Raw genomic sequence first — 14,183 nt, 5'->3', positions numbered from 1 at the left:
GGTCCCCTCCCTTATCTGGTCTCCGACCTCACACGGCCGGGTTTTACCTTCTGCCCTTGGATTCCATGTGGGACACAGTTGAAGCGTTTCCATGCAGCCTAAGTAGCCCAAGACTAGTATGTAACCAGACGGATTGGGGCTACATCGAGGGACCAATCCAACGACAGTGAGGTTGTGTCTGAGAAGGGACAATGAAAAAGGTGGCAGGTGAAGGCCCCCACTGTCCCTACAGATCCCGGAGATGGTTCATCTCAGTGCACACTTGCTCTCCCGGCTACTACTGAAACCCAAGGGTTAGGGGATAGAAACCCAAACAAGCAGCTAGGAGAACAGAAACGGATCCCCCAGCTGGCAAAAAGCCTCTGGGTATACTCTCTCTCAATACATCTGGTGCACGCAAACACCTGTAACAGTTCCTTCCCTCGGTGGCAGCCCGAGCCCCGAGCTGCTGAGCGTGGCAGGCCCCGCCGCGGCTGCGCCACACCCCCACTCCCAAAGCTCACGTAGGCACCCACTACCGCGGTGCTTGCTTCCCAGCTCTGCCATCCCCTGCCCTTTCTCGGTTCTGACGCCCACACAGCACCTGACACAGAAAAGGTGCTTACTAGTGAGTGTGGGAAAAGCTCCGCCTCCTGCGTCTAAAGGTAAGTCTCCCTAACCTGGGGTGCTCCGACCAGCAGTCCGTGTTTAGAATTCAGGGGCCGTGTACTGGGATGAGGGTAAAATGTGTCTCTGTGTTGACTAATCTCTAGTTGCTGTTTAGCGTACCCCTCCATTTAAGCTTAGGCAACACACCCCAGTTATCACCAGTTGAAATCACATTGTGGCAGGTATCTCCAGATACACTTGTCACACCTTGCCATTATGTTGCGATCTGCCTCAATGCTACTATTTAACTTAAGAAGCACAATAGAATATGTCACACAGTTGTTGACATGTGGATAATTACATGCCACTCTTAAGTCCCTTCTTTTGTAATCCTATGTATTTTATTTTACACATACAGAACTCCCTGCCTCGCCGCCTGCCACGCCCCGCACTCACGGTCACCCGCCCCGGTCCACAGTACGGGCTCCTCACCAAGGCACACACCCTCCCTCCTCCGCACTGGAGGCCACACGGCCCCGTGGCTAGGAACGCCTTCTTACCCTTCTGTGCTAACTCCTCCTTCCACTCCAAATCCATTTCTGAAACTACAGCATGTCCACCCCTTGTACCGTAACGCAGACGTCAAGTCTTATAGTGAATTTATAGCGAATTACACTCGAAGAAACTGCACGTAAGCGAAGAAAATCCAGCATAACAGCAGGATGGCTATTTAAAAGGGAAGGCAGGCTCGAGGCGGGGCTGCATTTAGTGATTTAGTGACTTCCTTCCGAAGACCAAGTGGGGGAAAGCGGAAAAAGTAACTGGGCAGTGAAGGACCCTGGCCGACACTGCTTCAGCCAGGTGATCAAGGTCAACAGCATCTGTGGCGACTCCCAACGACCCATCATGCTAATAATGGCACTTCGCCTCTGTGATCTTTCTTCCAAAAACCCATCACCCCAGTTGAGCCATGAGAAAAGTATCATAGAAACCTTCACTGAAGGACATTCTACAACATGCCTGACTAGTGCTTCTCAAAACTTGTCAAGGTCAGCTAAAGCAGGGAAAGGGGAGACACCATTATTGACCAGAGGAAGGTAAGGAGACGTGAGGACCTCATATAATGGGGCATCCTGGATGGGATCCTGGGACAGAAAAAAGGACAACAGGGACAAAGTAGTGACATTCCAATGAAGTATGGAGCTTAGGGGCGCCTGGGTGGCTCAGTCGTTAAGCGTCTGCCTTCGGCTCAGGTCATGATCTCAGGGTCCTGGGATCGAGCCCTGCATCGGGCTCTCTGCTTGGCGGAGAGCCTGCTTCTCCCTCTCCCACTCCCCCTGCTTGGGTTCCCTCTCTGTGTCTCTGTCCAATAAAATCTTAAAAAAAAAAAAAAAAAAAGTACGGAGCTTAACAGTAATGTATCAATGTTGATTTCTTAGTTGTGACCAGTGCACCATAGTGAAGTGAGGTCTTACTAACAGGGGAAACTCGGTGTGGGGTGTATGGGAGCTCTGCACCATCTTTACAGTTGTTCTCGTGAATTTTAAACTAATCCTGAGAAGCCTAAATAACAATGGGAGGTCATACTAAAACCTGTTGTGTTTACATTTTTTTTTCAGTATAGTAGAAACAAGCATTATAGCGATGTCACTGGGTGTGAGAAAGGGAGTGGTTTTATCACATGCTTTCCTGTAATAAAATGAAATGTAAAAAAAAAAAAAAAAAGATGTTTCCTTCTAAATGTAGGTTGAAAAGCTTTAACCCTTTGTCACTGTGCTGTCTGAGCTACTGAGCCCCTGAAATGGGGCTGGTCTGAATTGACAGGCACTGTCCTGTGAAATACTGATATTCTTACCATAAAGGAGGTGAATTATCTTAATCCTTGTCATATTGATTCTATGTTGAAATGGTAATGTTTTGGATATGCTGGGTTAAGGGAAATATATTATTAAAATTCACTTGTTTTCTTTCTACCTTTTAAAATACGGCTGTTAGAAAATGTAAACTTACATCTGTGGCTCGCATTATATTCTCAGGGGACAGTGATGCCCCTAAGGCAGCTGTCGGGAGGCCCCAGGTAAGGAAGGACCCCTCCTGCGACTGTGGGGCCTCACACGATCTCTCAGAGGAAAAAGACACAAGCCACTGCAAAGTTACAAATTTATTGGTCTGGAAATAAATACAAATATCTCATTAAGAAACTCCTCTGGAGAGACTTTACACAACAGTTTCCTGTCTCGATTCAGCCACTCCTGCCCTGACCCCTGACCTTTCTGCACAGGTCGCGGGGAAGCCTCCGGGTGGTACGGGCAGGAAACTGAGTCACTGCCCCTCCAGCTATCTAGAAGCCTTGACTACTTCCTTCTACCAACTCTAGGGTCCTGGAAAGCACCAGGCCCCAGCGGCTGATTCGCATCGATTCATCCCACTCAGATCAAACTTCCTCCGAGAAGATCCATGGTTAGCCAAAATGAGAATCAGAAGCCTTGTAGTACAGGAACTTGACGTTGCCCAGAAATGTCAGTGGTGCCGCCCCATTCAGCAAAAGGTTAGAGGGGCAGGGAAGAGGGGAAGGCAGGAGAGGGAAGGCAATCCCGTGGAATATTCCAGAATCCTTTCATCTTCTCAGCCAACACCCCCCGTGTGAATCCCCACCCCCTGCAAGAGCAAACGGTTCTCCCCAAAGATCCAGTGATGTTACCAGGTCAGAAACGTTCGGCTGTCAAGGTCAGATTCAACCCCACTTGGCAGAGATCGGAAGCTGGATTTGACTCAATCACACAAGATTCCTGGGAACCAGGGTGGGATCGACTGAAATCATGACTGCACTGGATCCCATCACAACCACAGAAAATCCCTTACACCTAATAACCCAAATACCCCCCACCCCCACCCTATTCCCCTGCACCCTCCCACCCTGCCCCCACTGCATGGAGACTCATCACAGCCGGATACGGCTGTTTGGAATGTTTCCCTCCATATCAAAGAAAGCAAGTACAAACCTAAGTCGTCTTCCCCACGAGCGGAATCCTCACTCACGTATCTGGGGTGGGAAGTCGGGGCCGGCTATGGAGGCGGCAGCAGACAGCAGAGCCAAAGGCTCAAATTCAATGATACCAATGTTTGCCAAGAGCGTTTCTTTGGAAAGCCCGGAGATTTTGCTGCCCACTTTCATTGTCCAGTGAAAGGGTGCCAGAAAAACAGGCTCGTACGTTTCGGCATTAAAAAGTGGATATATACACAAACTAAAAATCTATGTCTTCACGTCAACTGCGTAGATTTGTTTTTCCAAGCATTCTAGCCTCCACATAAATGCCACCTCTCTCCCGCTTCCTGTTTTGTGCAGTGAAAAAGAGCTACCCACAATCCGCTGCTCTCCCCCTCCCCAAATGGGAACAGGGTTCTGTTTCCAGAAACTGGGTCAGTTGGTCTTTAGTTGGAGAGGAAACAGGAAGTAGAGGGGCTGGGCTTCTGACAAAGTGCCCTTTAGAACCAGGATGCTCGGGTCAGCCGAGGCCTGGATTTAGGAAGTGTTGAGGGCGGCGTGTCTTGTTTTTGGCAGTTTGGCGTCTCTGAGGGAGGGTGAGGGGGCGGCCACCAGGCCAGCCGTCAATGAGCACAGGACACTGAGATACTTCTTTTCCTTCGGTCCGCCCACCCTGCCCCTGCTGGGAAAGGCGCCCTTGACAAACCCAGTCTAACTGTGTCCCCCCCAGAGCTCTCTTACACCATAAGCTTTGGGTTAATACGAGTTATGTGTGGTGTGGCAGGCGGGGGCGGGAAGGGCCAGAGGAAGGGCAGCTGCGTGAGCCCAGAGTCCAGAGGCGGCCGTGGCGCGGGCCGCCTAGCAGGACACCTCCATGGACTTGGGCCCGGCGTTGTTGCCTGTGGCCCCGGAGTTGGGGGTGATGTCCAGGCGAGCACCCTCACTGGTGTGGGAGCGGCTGCGGGCACCCTCGCTGGTGTGGGAGCGGCTGCGGGCGCCCTCCAGGGACGTGACGCTGGAGCCGGAGGCCGTGCGGGAGCGCATCAGGCGGGTCATGCTGGCCGAGGGCACTGGGGACAGAGAGAAGAGGCACCCGGTTAGGGACCTGAACACCAGGGGCACCTGCACGCCAGCCACAGGGCCTCCTCCTGCCTGACCCGCCCATCCCTGTGGCCACCCAGCCACCGGGCTCCCCATCCTCTCTGTAACCACTCACAGAGGCGGAGAGCAAGTCCCCGATGGGGGTAGGGACTTGCGATCACACGGTGGCTTGAACCTAGACGTAGGTCTGAATCCCAAGTCTGCCGCTCGCTTACAGCTGTGTGACTTTGGAAGTGACCGTCTCTGAGCCCCTCCATCCCCATCAGTAAAATGGGAATACTAATCCCCTAGTATCGGCACCCGTGTGTGTGCCCGCGTACCGCAACCCCCTACTGTCTACAATATCTGGAGGGCGTCAGCGGGGCTAATCCCTCCATGCCACAGGTGGGGAAACCGAGGCCACCCAGCAAATCTGTGGCCGGCTGTCACCTGTTGTCTCTTCCAGAGAAGCCTGTGAGCTCCCAGGAACTATCTATGGCACCCATCCATCCTTCAGGACTTAAAATACCCTTGCACATAGCAGATGGCTGAGAAAGTGAAATGAAGACAAAGTGATCCCCCCACCTGCACTGGGCTGAATCCTGCCCTCCACCCCCCGAAATTCATAGCCACCAGCCCTAATTCATAGCCACCAGCCCTAATTCATAGCCACCAGAATCTAAGAATGGAACTACGGTCCTTGCCGATACATTTTGTTAAGATGAGGTCATACTGCATGAGGCTGGTTGCTCATAAGAGGAGACAGAACACCCCTCCACATACACATACATACACACACACACACACACACACACACACACACACACACACACACAGAAGGCCACGTGAACACAGAGCAGAGATGGGAGTCACGTGGCTACAAGCCAAGGAACAGCAAGGGCTGCTAGCTCCCTCCAGTAGCTGAGATGAGGCAAGGAAAGATCTTTCGAGAACCTCTGAGGTGAGCATGACCTTGCATACATCTTGATTTTGGACTTCTCGCTTCTAGAGCTGTAGTACTGTGAAAGAACACATTTCTGGTATTTTTTAAGCCATCTGGTTTGTGGAGATTTGGTACAACAGCCCTAGGAAACTAGTACACCACCCAAATAAAGCATCACCGCAACGGCCACCTTGAAGAACCGACGTCACAATCCGAGGAAACCGATAAATACACGTACGTGCTCAGCGGTTACGTCAGTCACTGAACGCGCGCAGGGGCTGGCTTGCTGGGACACATATCCACAAACAAAAGGAATCCTTGCTGCACTGAACTCCCTTCTCCAAGAGCTAATGTTTAAATCCAGAGACGATCGGGATCACTCCCACATCTGTCGCTCACGTTTTTTCTGATCCCTATTTCTCAACCCCAAATCCGAGAGTTTTCCTGACCTCACAGGGCTCGCGAGTGACCACAGAATGGTGTCATGGATGCAAAGAGTGAGTCATGCCTGGCCCAGCTTGAACAGGCACTCAGTAGATGACTATTTGTGTTCTCTGTGGTTCATGCCTCTGGGACAAAAGCCCTTCCTGCTCTCTTCCCTGTAATCTGCCGGAGGCTTCAGCTTTCTGGAAATAGAAGCTGGTGTGTGTGTGTGTGTGTGTGTGTGTGTGTGTGTCAGAGGGAACAAGGCCTGCCTTTCACTTCCTTTCTCCCCAGAATACACTGCGAGGCAGAAATCCAAACCCAAGAGAGGTCCAAGGCAAACAAGTCATGATGTACGCCCTGCCAGGTAAATCAAGTCTGCCCGGCGGCGTTCCGCGCGCCCTACCTCTGCCTGCTCACTTTCCCTTGGGAAGGCAGCTCAGAAGGCCGCAGACCCACAGACAGATGTTTTCTGTTGGAATAGGGCACCTAGGGACGTGGACTCTGCCCGACGCATGTAAATCAGGCTCACGGGCTCCTGGCCTCTCTAGAAACTAAACACGGCTGTGGCCAACCTCAACACTGCGGTCAGCTTACCAAATATACCATTACTATTTTAAACGAACATGAATAGGTTCAGTCTCGGGGGGAAAAAAAAAAAAAGGAAGAGATCAGACATTCAGACTTCCCCATTAAGATGGGCTCATAAATTCTAAGCAGTCGGCAGAAAAGACCAAAAGAACCATGTCACGGCTCACACCTCAATTGGACCATCTGCGGCCGCACCCACCAGACTGCTTCCACTGGGCATGGTCGGTCCTGGTCATGGGACTGTGTTTCTGAAAAAGGGCTGGAGGTGTCTAACGAATAAACTAGAACCGCCACACAAGAAATAGCAAGTCCTTGAATTATGCTTCTATTTATCCTTCAATTCCCAAATCCAAGGATTTGGCAAAGATGCGCTGTCTTGAATATAAACAACTTTATCACCCGCTTACACAGAGCTTTACGGTTTTCGAAGGAAGATTCCCCACTCTGCTCCTTGCTTAATCTCTCCAAACCTCAGTTCCATCATTTGTAAGATGAGGATAAGAGGATGCCATAGGATGGGGCACCTGGGTGGTGCAGTCGGTTAAGCGTCCGACTCTTGATTTCGGTTCAGCTCATGATCTCAGGGTCATGAGACTGAATCCTTCACTGGGCTCGGCACTGAGCGTGGAGCCTGCCTACGATTCTCTCTCCCCCTCCCGCTGCTCCTCACCCCACTCATGTGCACACGCACTCTCTCTTAAAAAAAAAAAAAAAGAATATCACATAGGATTACTGTGATGGTTATATGAGAAAAAAATGAAGGATTTACTAATAATCTTTCATCATTACCATCACCACCATAATCATCACCACCACCACCATCGTGACAATGGGAAGTCTCTTAAGAAAGCACATAATCATATATATGCAACCGATCAATCACTAAATTTTACCTCTGAAACTAATAATACACTATCCATTAATTAAATTGAATTTAAAATTTAAAAAAAAGCACATAACCAGAATGTAAAAGATTTTCATGGTTCCACTGTTCTCTTTTTGGTGCTTAAAGAGTTAGTCCTAAATCTAAAGAAAATTCCCGGGGCGCCTGGGTGGCTCAGATGGTTAAGCGTCTGCCTTCGGCTCAGGTCATGATCCCAGGGTTCTGGGATCGAGTCCCGCATCGGGCTCCCTGCTAGGCAGGGAGCCTGCTTCTCCCTCTGCCTCTGCCTCTCTCTCTCTCTCTGACTCTCATGAATAAATAAATAAAAAACATTTAAAAACATAAAATAAAATAAAGAAAATTCCCTGCTATGAAACCACGGCTGTTCATCAGCGGAGGGAGATGAAGCCACCACGGTATAAAGAAGATACTAGAACCTCTGCACTGCCGCCCATCCTCCACACACCGAAATATTTCTTTCCCTGACCTTCCTAGTTTGCAAAAAGCTGAGGCTGGCCAAGGTGACAGAGAGTACTCACTCAAGCCCAGTTCAGGTCATTGCATTTTCATTCCCATGCCTGCCCCTCGCCCCACCACCTGCCTGGAAAAGCCATACTTACTGTATCCCATGCCCTGCACGAAGTACTTGAAGGCCTCAGCAAGCTTGGCTGGCTGCAAGAGAAAAAGGGAAAGTATGGTCAGTTGCCGGAGGTCCGATCCTGAAAGGCCACATGGAGCTGTGCCCATGGTCACCCTCATTCAAGAGCTGGGCCCAAGAGAGAAGGCTACCACATGCTGATTGGACAGTGCACAAAAGTAAAGACTATGGGGTATTCATGGGGAGCAAAATTCACTTTGGCTAGGGAGAAAAACTGCAAATTCACTTCATAGCTGGGAGAGTTTGGTAAGTTACATGACCTGCAGAGAGCCACACTAACATCCGAGGATTTCTGTAAAGACTACGCTGATAGAGTGACGTATCCAGCTCGGCATCTAGAACGTAACGGCACCAAGATCCTGTGCCACCCACTGTGCTAAGGGCTTCGCAGCATTATCTCGTTTTCTCTTGACAGTAACTTTATGAGGCTGGCGCCATTTCCACATACATTTCATTGCTGAACAGTCACGGAGAGGTAAATAACCCATCCACAGTCATACAGTTAATTCATGGCGGGGGGGGGGGTGGTCCTACAGATGAATCCAGGGCTTTCCAAACTCTATGCTTTCAAGGCAGTTCACTCTCAGCCTCCAGAGCAGGCTGGCTGGCTGGCTGAATGGATGGAAGAAGGGATGGTGGATAGATAGATAAAAATAAGATGGATGGATAGAAGGAAGGAGGATGGACGGATGCATGGAAAGAAAGAAAAAAATAGAAGGAAGCATAGATGGATGAATGGATGGATAGATGTATGGATGGATGAATGGATGGATAGATGGATGGATGGATGGATGGACGGACAGTTGGATAAACCAATTAACCAATTCAATGAGCTATTTTAAGTGAAATGATTTGGGAATGCTGAGAACATACCCAGTTCCATCAATTACTCTCCCCAAATTTAAATTAATCTGAACTGGGAGGTGAATGCTCTCAAGTAAAGGCCATACCCCCAGTCTAATTAACTGCAACTCTCAAAAGCAACACCCTGGGTCTATGCTCCTCATACTCTTTCTGCCCCCATGAGGAGTCATCAGCTGACGCAGTGTTCCTGCCCACCCCCAGCAACTCCTGCCACTGTTCTACAAAGAGCCACATGACACTTAAAGGAGAGGCTGAGGGGCGCCTGGGTGGCTCAGTTGGTTAAGTGTCTGTCTGTCTTCGGCTTGAGTCATGATCTCAGGGTCCTGGGATCAAATCCCGCATCAGGTTCCCTGCTCCTTGGGGGATCTGCTTCTCCCTCTTCCTCTGTGATCCCTCTTGCTTTCGTTCTCTCTCAAATAAATAAATCTTGATAGATGATAGACAGATAGATAGATAGATAGATAGATAGATAGATAGATAGATAAAGTGAGGCTGGGCTCAAGTTGCCCTCTGGGGTTTGTGTGACAACAGTAAGAAAGTGACACGTCCCCACTGGGGCTGCAGAGCGACGGGCACCTGCGCACAGCACCGCAGCAAACAGTCCTTCAGCCTCTCTTCCTCTGTGACTCTGCAATAAACACCTGCTCCTCTCATCTCTAAGGACTGTTGCCCTTGCAAATGGAACGAGGGATGGGAACGCCCTCTGTCAACAGACACCCGACTCTCATAAGGGCAGGAGGAGGACGAAGGACAGTAAACTGGCCTCCCTGCACTGTCTCCTGGAAGCCTGGGCTGGTTCAGCCACCGCCATGCATTTACAATGTGTTTTCATCATGGTCAGGGGCGGAGCTGTTCTCATTTCCAATACAGAAAAGGAAGAAGGGAAAGGACGGAGGGAGGGAGAGCGGGAGGGAGGGAGGACAGATGGAAGGAACACCGGCGCCCCTTCTCCCCGAGCCAGCCGAAGGAGGGCCCTGGAGCAGCAGTGTCTCCGCACGGGTCTCCGCGGCAGTCTCAGAAGCGAGCTGGATGGCTGGAGGCTCCACCACTAACATGCAGGTATTAACTCACGCTTCTGTCTAAGCTGGGCTCTGCGGGGAGCCCATCTGTTCCCTCTGCGGGCGGGGCCGTCCCACCCGTCCCTGGTTTCTCCCAGCTGTCAAAGGGGCATAACGCAACAGCAGATAGAACACCGATTTTGTCCTTCTGTAGGGGACGCGGAGGGAGCCACCGGGGAGAGGCGAGCAGAGCCACCAAAGGCCACCTGTGTCTACACTTCTGTACGGAGTTCTGGAGGGAGAGTCTGCAGGGAGATGAGATCCAGAGCAATGAGTCACGGTCCAGGATCCACCTGATGCAGAAATCTGCTCCCGCGGGTCTCTTCTTCAGACCCCCCACCCCAAGTGAAAGACCTCACTACCCCAAGCAGAAGACCCTTCTCTTATTGGGACAGCTCCAGCTGCTACAAATTTTATCCTGCACCCAGATGAACCTGTTAGCCGTCGCCCCCTCCCTGGGGGACTCAGAGCCAAGACTCTCCCTTTTCCATCAGAGGTCCTTGAAATTGGCAAGGCCGCGTGAAATTAATCAAAGAGCTGATCCCTCCCAAACCAAGAGGCTCTCTGTGGCACCACACCCAACAGCGAGAAACCAGAAACTACCTATAAATGGCCAGCAATAGGGCGTCAGGAAAACCAATTACAGTATTCTGTGCAATGGCATTTTGTCCTGCCATTAAAAGCAAGATACAGAGCGTTTTTTAACCAAAGGAAGAGAGCTCTGAGATGTCAAGTTATGTGGACAGGTGAAAAATATATACACAATATGATCCTAATTTTGCTTAAAGTAACAAAAAAAAATGTATGCAAGCATATCGAAAAAGAGACTAGAAGTAAATACTTTAAAGTCTGTAACAACGGTAACCTGAAGTTGGGACACTATGGAATGTGTTTTTTTAAATTATTCTTTTATTCACCTGTGTTTTTAAATTTTTATTGATGAACATGTATTACTTTGTAACTAGGAAATTAGAAGTACTAAATACCACCGATTAAAAACAAACAAACAAACAAACAAACCCAAACTCATAAAATATACATTTCAGGTCCTGGCCCATTACTGAGGAGGGCACACAGCCCTTCTCCCCTCTGAGAATGTAATTTTTGTTTGTCTGATCTCCCCAGCCTGGGGCCATTGCCTAGATGACAGGCTCATGGATAAGAAGCCCCTCAGCCAGGGCATGCAGGAGTCCAGGGTCTGGATGCACCTGCAGGGAAGAGCCAGTGGGAAGACCTAGGGTGACGTGGACGCGGAGGGAGCCGCTGGGTTGCTCAGTGCCCTCACCCTTGTCTCTCCCAACACCCTGGCAGGTGAGACGGACCCCAAATGCATGCTCACTACTGCATGGGAGGCTCCCCAGGGAGCTCAGGGGGGTGGGGGGCCGCAGGGGGAGAAAGGGTACATATATCTAGAAAAAGACCCAGATTCAATTGTTGTTCATCAAGAAAGCACTGGACAGAAGCTCTGAAGTCTCCTTCAGGATGGCAGGGAGAAACGGAAGAAAGAAAAGGCATCATTCCATCCTTTCCCACAGTCTGGTGGAAAAGACAACCACCTCCTCTCTGCCCCCTCTGCTCGGGCCTGGAGCTCTGGCAGAAGCCTGTGGTCTCTGAGGTCAAACACCAGACACACCTCGACTCGGGTCCACAGGCATCAAGCCGTATCCATGCATCAAACCCCCTCCCCCCTGTGAGCCCCAGTGTCATCCACCATGCGGGGGTTCCTAGGTGATCAAGTCCTGATGTGCAAGCACCTTTTGTAAATGGTAACGTGTCCACAGTGTCATCAGATGTCATAGTGAGGTAGGGGACTAGGAGACAGTGGGGGAATAGGTGCTAACAGGACACAGAGGCACCTGCCCTCCAGCTGAGGAGCGGTGACAGGTGGGACTCACCTGGGAGATCTGCGGGAGGCCACCACAATCTGCCATCTGGGAGAGAGGGAAGCTGGTCAGTACCAAACACCACAGCAGAGGCGTCCCTCCCCATGGGGCCCACCTGCCGCTGCCCTGCCCCCATTCAGCCCCATTCTGGGGGCACTGGGCACCTTACGGGTGGGGAAACACCCATCCCCACCTAGCAAGGCTGCTCTTGTCATAATCCATCTTGGCACTGATCTGTGTCTTCTTGACAACCGAGACGCCAGATGCCCTGCTACGCCCTGGAAGGAATTTCCCTCAGTTCGTCGAGAACCGGAAGGTGTGCCTGTCCCACTGCAGGGGCACACACCGGGCCTGAGAGAGTGCGAGGAACCTGCGAGCCTCCCGCCAGGGTCCGTGTGACCAGAAAGCCTTCAGTGCGGGAGGCCCTGTACACACACATTCTCTTTAAACGTTCCCTAAGACAGAAACTGCTCGATCTGAGCAATGGAGACGAGGAGACGAACCCTCCGCCTTCTCGAATGCTCCCTTCTCCTCTCCCTACAGCAGTAACTGTGGCCTGTCCGTCCTTCTCCTGGGACAGAGGCCCCGATGTTGCCGGAGTCCAGACACAGATGTGTTGGGATAATTAAGACAAAGGGGCTCCCAGGTTAGCCCATCAGCAGCCCCCTGGGACCCAAAGCCCAGCATCTTCCAGTCTTGCAATTTCCTTGAGAGGGAATCTTGATAGAAAAGTATGTGAAGAGCCAGTTCTGGGGACCAGGTCCCCCTCCTGAGCATCAGACGCCTCCCGCTGCCTTTCACAGGGCTGCTGAGTGACCCACAGACCCTCAGCTCCTCTTGCCCCCTCATTTCACACAGGCCCTTCCTGGGTCACCTGCCCTCCCCAGGGGGTACAACCCCAACGGGCCCTCATCTTGCGTGGTGCCTTTGGGCCAAGGCTGCCACAAACACATGGCGGCTGGATTGCGCGGGCAGGGAGGCCAACGACCCTCAACCCGGCCTCAGGGACAGCGAGCGGCTCAAGCGCCCAGAAGAACCTGCTGGACAGAGTCCTGCCCTCCCGTGGCAGAGCCCCTCTCGGAGGAACGCCCAGCCCCACCCTTGGGAGAGCCCCTGCTTGCACAACTCCCAGTCCGTCCCTCAGCAGAGCACCACGGCCAGCAGCCCATAGACTCTTGGGGTACCAAAGAGGGTTCCCTTCATCTCTGCAGCCTAGGGTGTCCAGCCGGGGCCCCACAACAGATAGATGTTCGTGAACGCATACGTTAAATAATTATTTCTATGGTCTCTGACCACCAGCTGTGCCTCAGTTAAGCACCACTCCATTCTGCAGCAGACTAGGGGTTTCATTCTGCCTGTACCTTGAGGAGAGTAGTCTTTGTTGGGTCCAATTTCGAGTTGCACTCCACCTGGACAAGGAAAGGGAGAAGAAATCTGTTAATTTTCCATCTAGAGCCAAAGTCATCAGCCTTCCCCCTTCGCTGCCACCATCAGCAGCGACACCTGTCTTCCCCCCTAGCATGGAGGGAAGAATGTGGGCTTCGAGATGAAGCAACGTGGCTATAAATTCCAGCCCTGCCATTACTAACTGAGCGACCGTGGACAAGTTACTTAATTTCTTGGAGCCTCGGTTTCTTTTTCCATAAAGGGGGGATAATATCCTTTTTTCAAAGGGTTGTTACAAAGACGAGCTAACATCTAGTAGATGCTCCAGAAATAACTGCTAAATGAATGGACTTATTTAACCAGCTGTTGCCAGAGATTCTACAAGTACAACATCTCTAGTCCTGACAACTATTCTTCAGACAAAGTGACATCCGCTAATTTAATTTGTCAATGACCATCTCAGAAGTGCATCCAAAATTGGGCAAAATACCCACATGTAACCAGTGATGTTCAAAGTGCCTGCAGCAGAACTATCACCTCCCTTCATGTGAACAATGTATCTCTGCTGATGCATCCTATGATTATGCCCAGTGGGTTAGATCACGGGAAACTCACGGTCCCTCCGCAAATCCTACTCTGTAGCCCACTGCACAAGGCGTGTCACCACTTTAGGACTCTGCTCAATAACTCCTAAGCTTCCCTGTCTCCAGCTACGGGGACGTCGGAAGGGTCGAGTCTGTGCTTTGCCTCCACATCACAGCTGGGAATTAAGGGATGAAACGACCCAGAAGGCCTTGTCTAAGCCCCATTCCCCAGGCACCTCTCTGCCCTGCCAGACAA

The 14,183-nt window shown here is 51.1% G+C and overlaps 1 protein-coding gene across 2 annotated transcripts in view; it reads right to left on the bottom strand.

Moving 5' to 3' along the window:
- Positions 1-2,734: 2,734 nt before the first annotated feature.
- NDRG1 (N-myc downstream regulated 1) overlaps positions 2,735-14,183 on the bottom strand; it is a 54,646-nt gene continuing 43,197 nt past the window's right edge. For both annotated transcript variants that reach the window (XM_036091136.2, XM_078071987.1), the window contains 4 exons: positions 13,319-13,366; positions 11,970-12,005; positions 8,115-8,166; positions 2,735-4,644 (listed from right to left, as the gene is read on the bottom strand). In XM_036091136.2, the coding sequence (XP_035947029.1) occupies positions 4,433-4,644; positions 8,115-8,166; positions 11,970-12,005; positions 13,319-13,366 (348 nt within the window). In that variant the 3' untranslated portion in view covers positions 2,735-4,432. The remainder of the gene's footprint in view (positions 4,645-8,114; positions 8,167-11,969; positions 12,006-13,318; positions 13,367-14,183) is intronic.

The sequence above is a fragment of the Halichoerus grypus genome, chromosome 5 (assembly GCF_964656455.1).
Source record: "Halichoerus grypus chromosome 5, mHalGry1.hap1.1, whole genome shotgun sequence".
In the NCBI taxonomy this organism is placed as follows: Eukaryota; Metazoa; Chordata; class Mammalia; order Carnivora; family Phocidae; genus Halichoerus; species Halichoerus grypus.
This window is presented reverse-complemented; position numbering and strand designations above follow the sequence as displayed.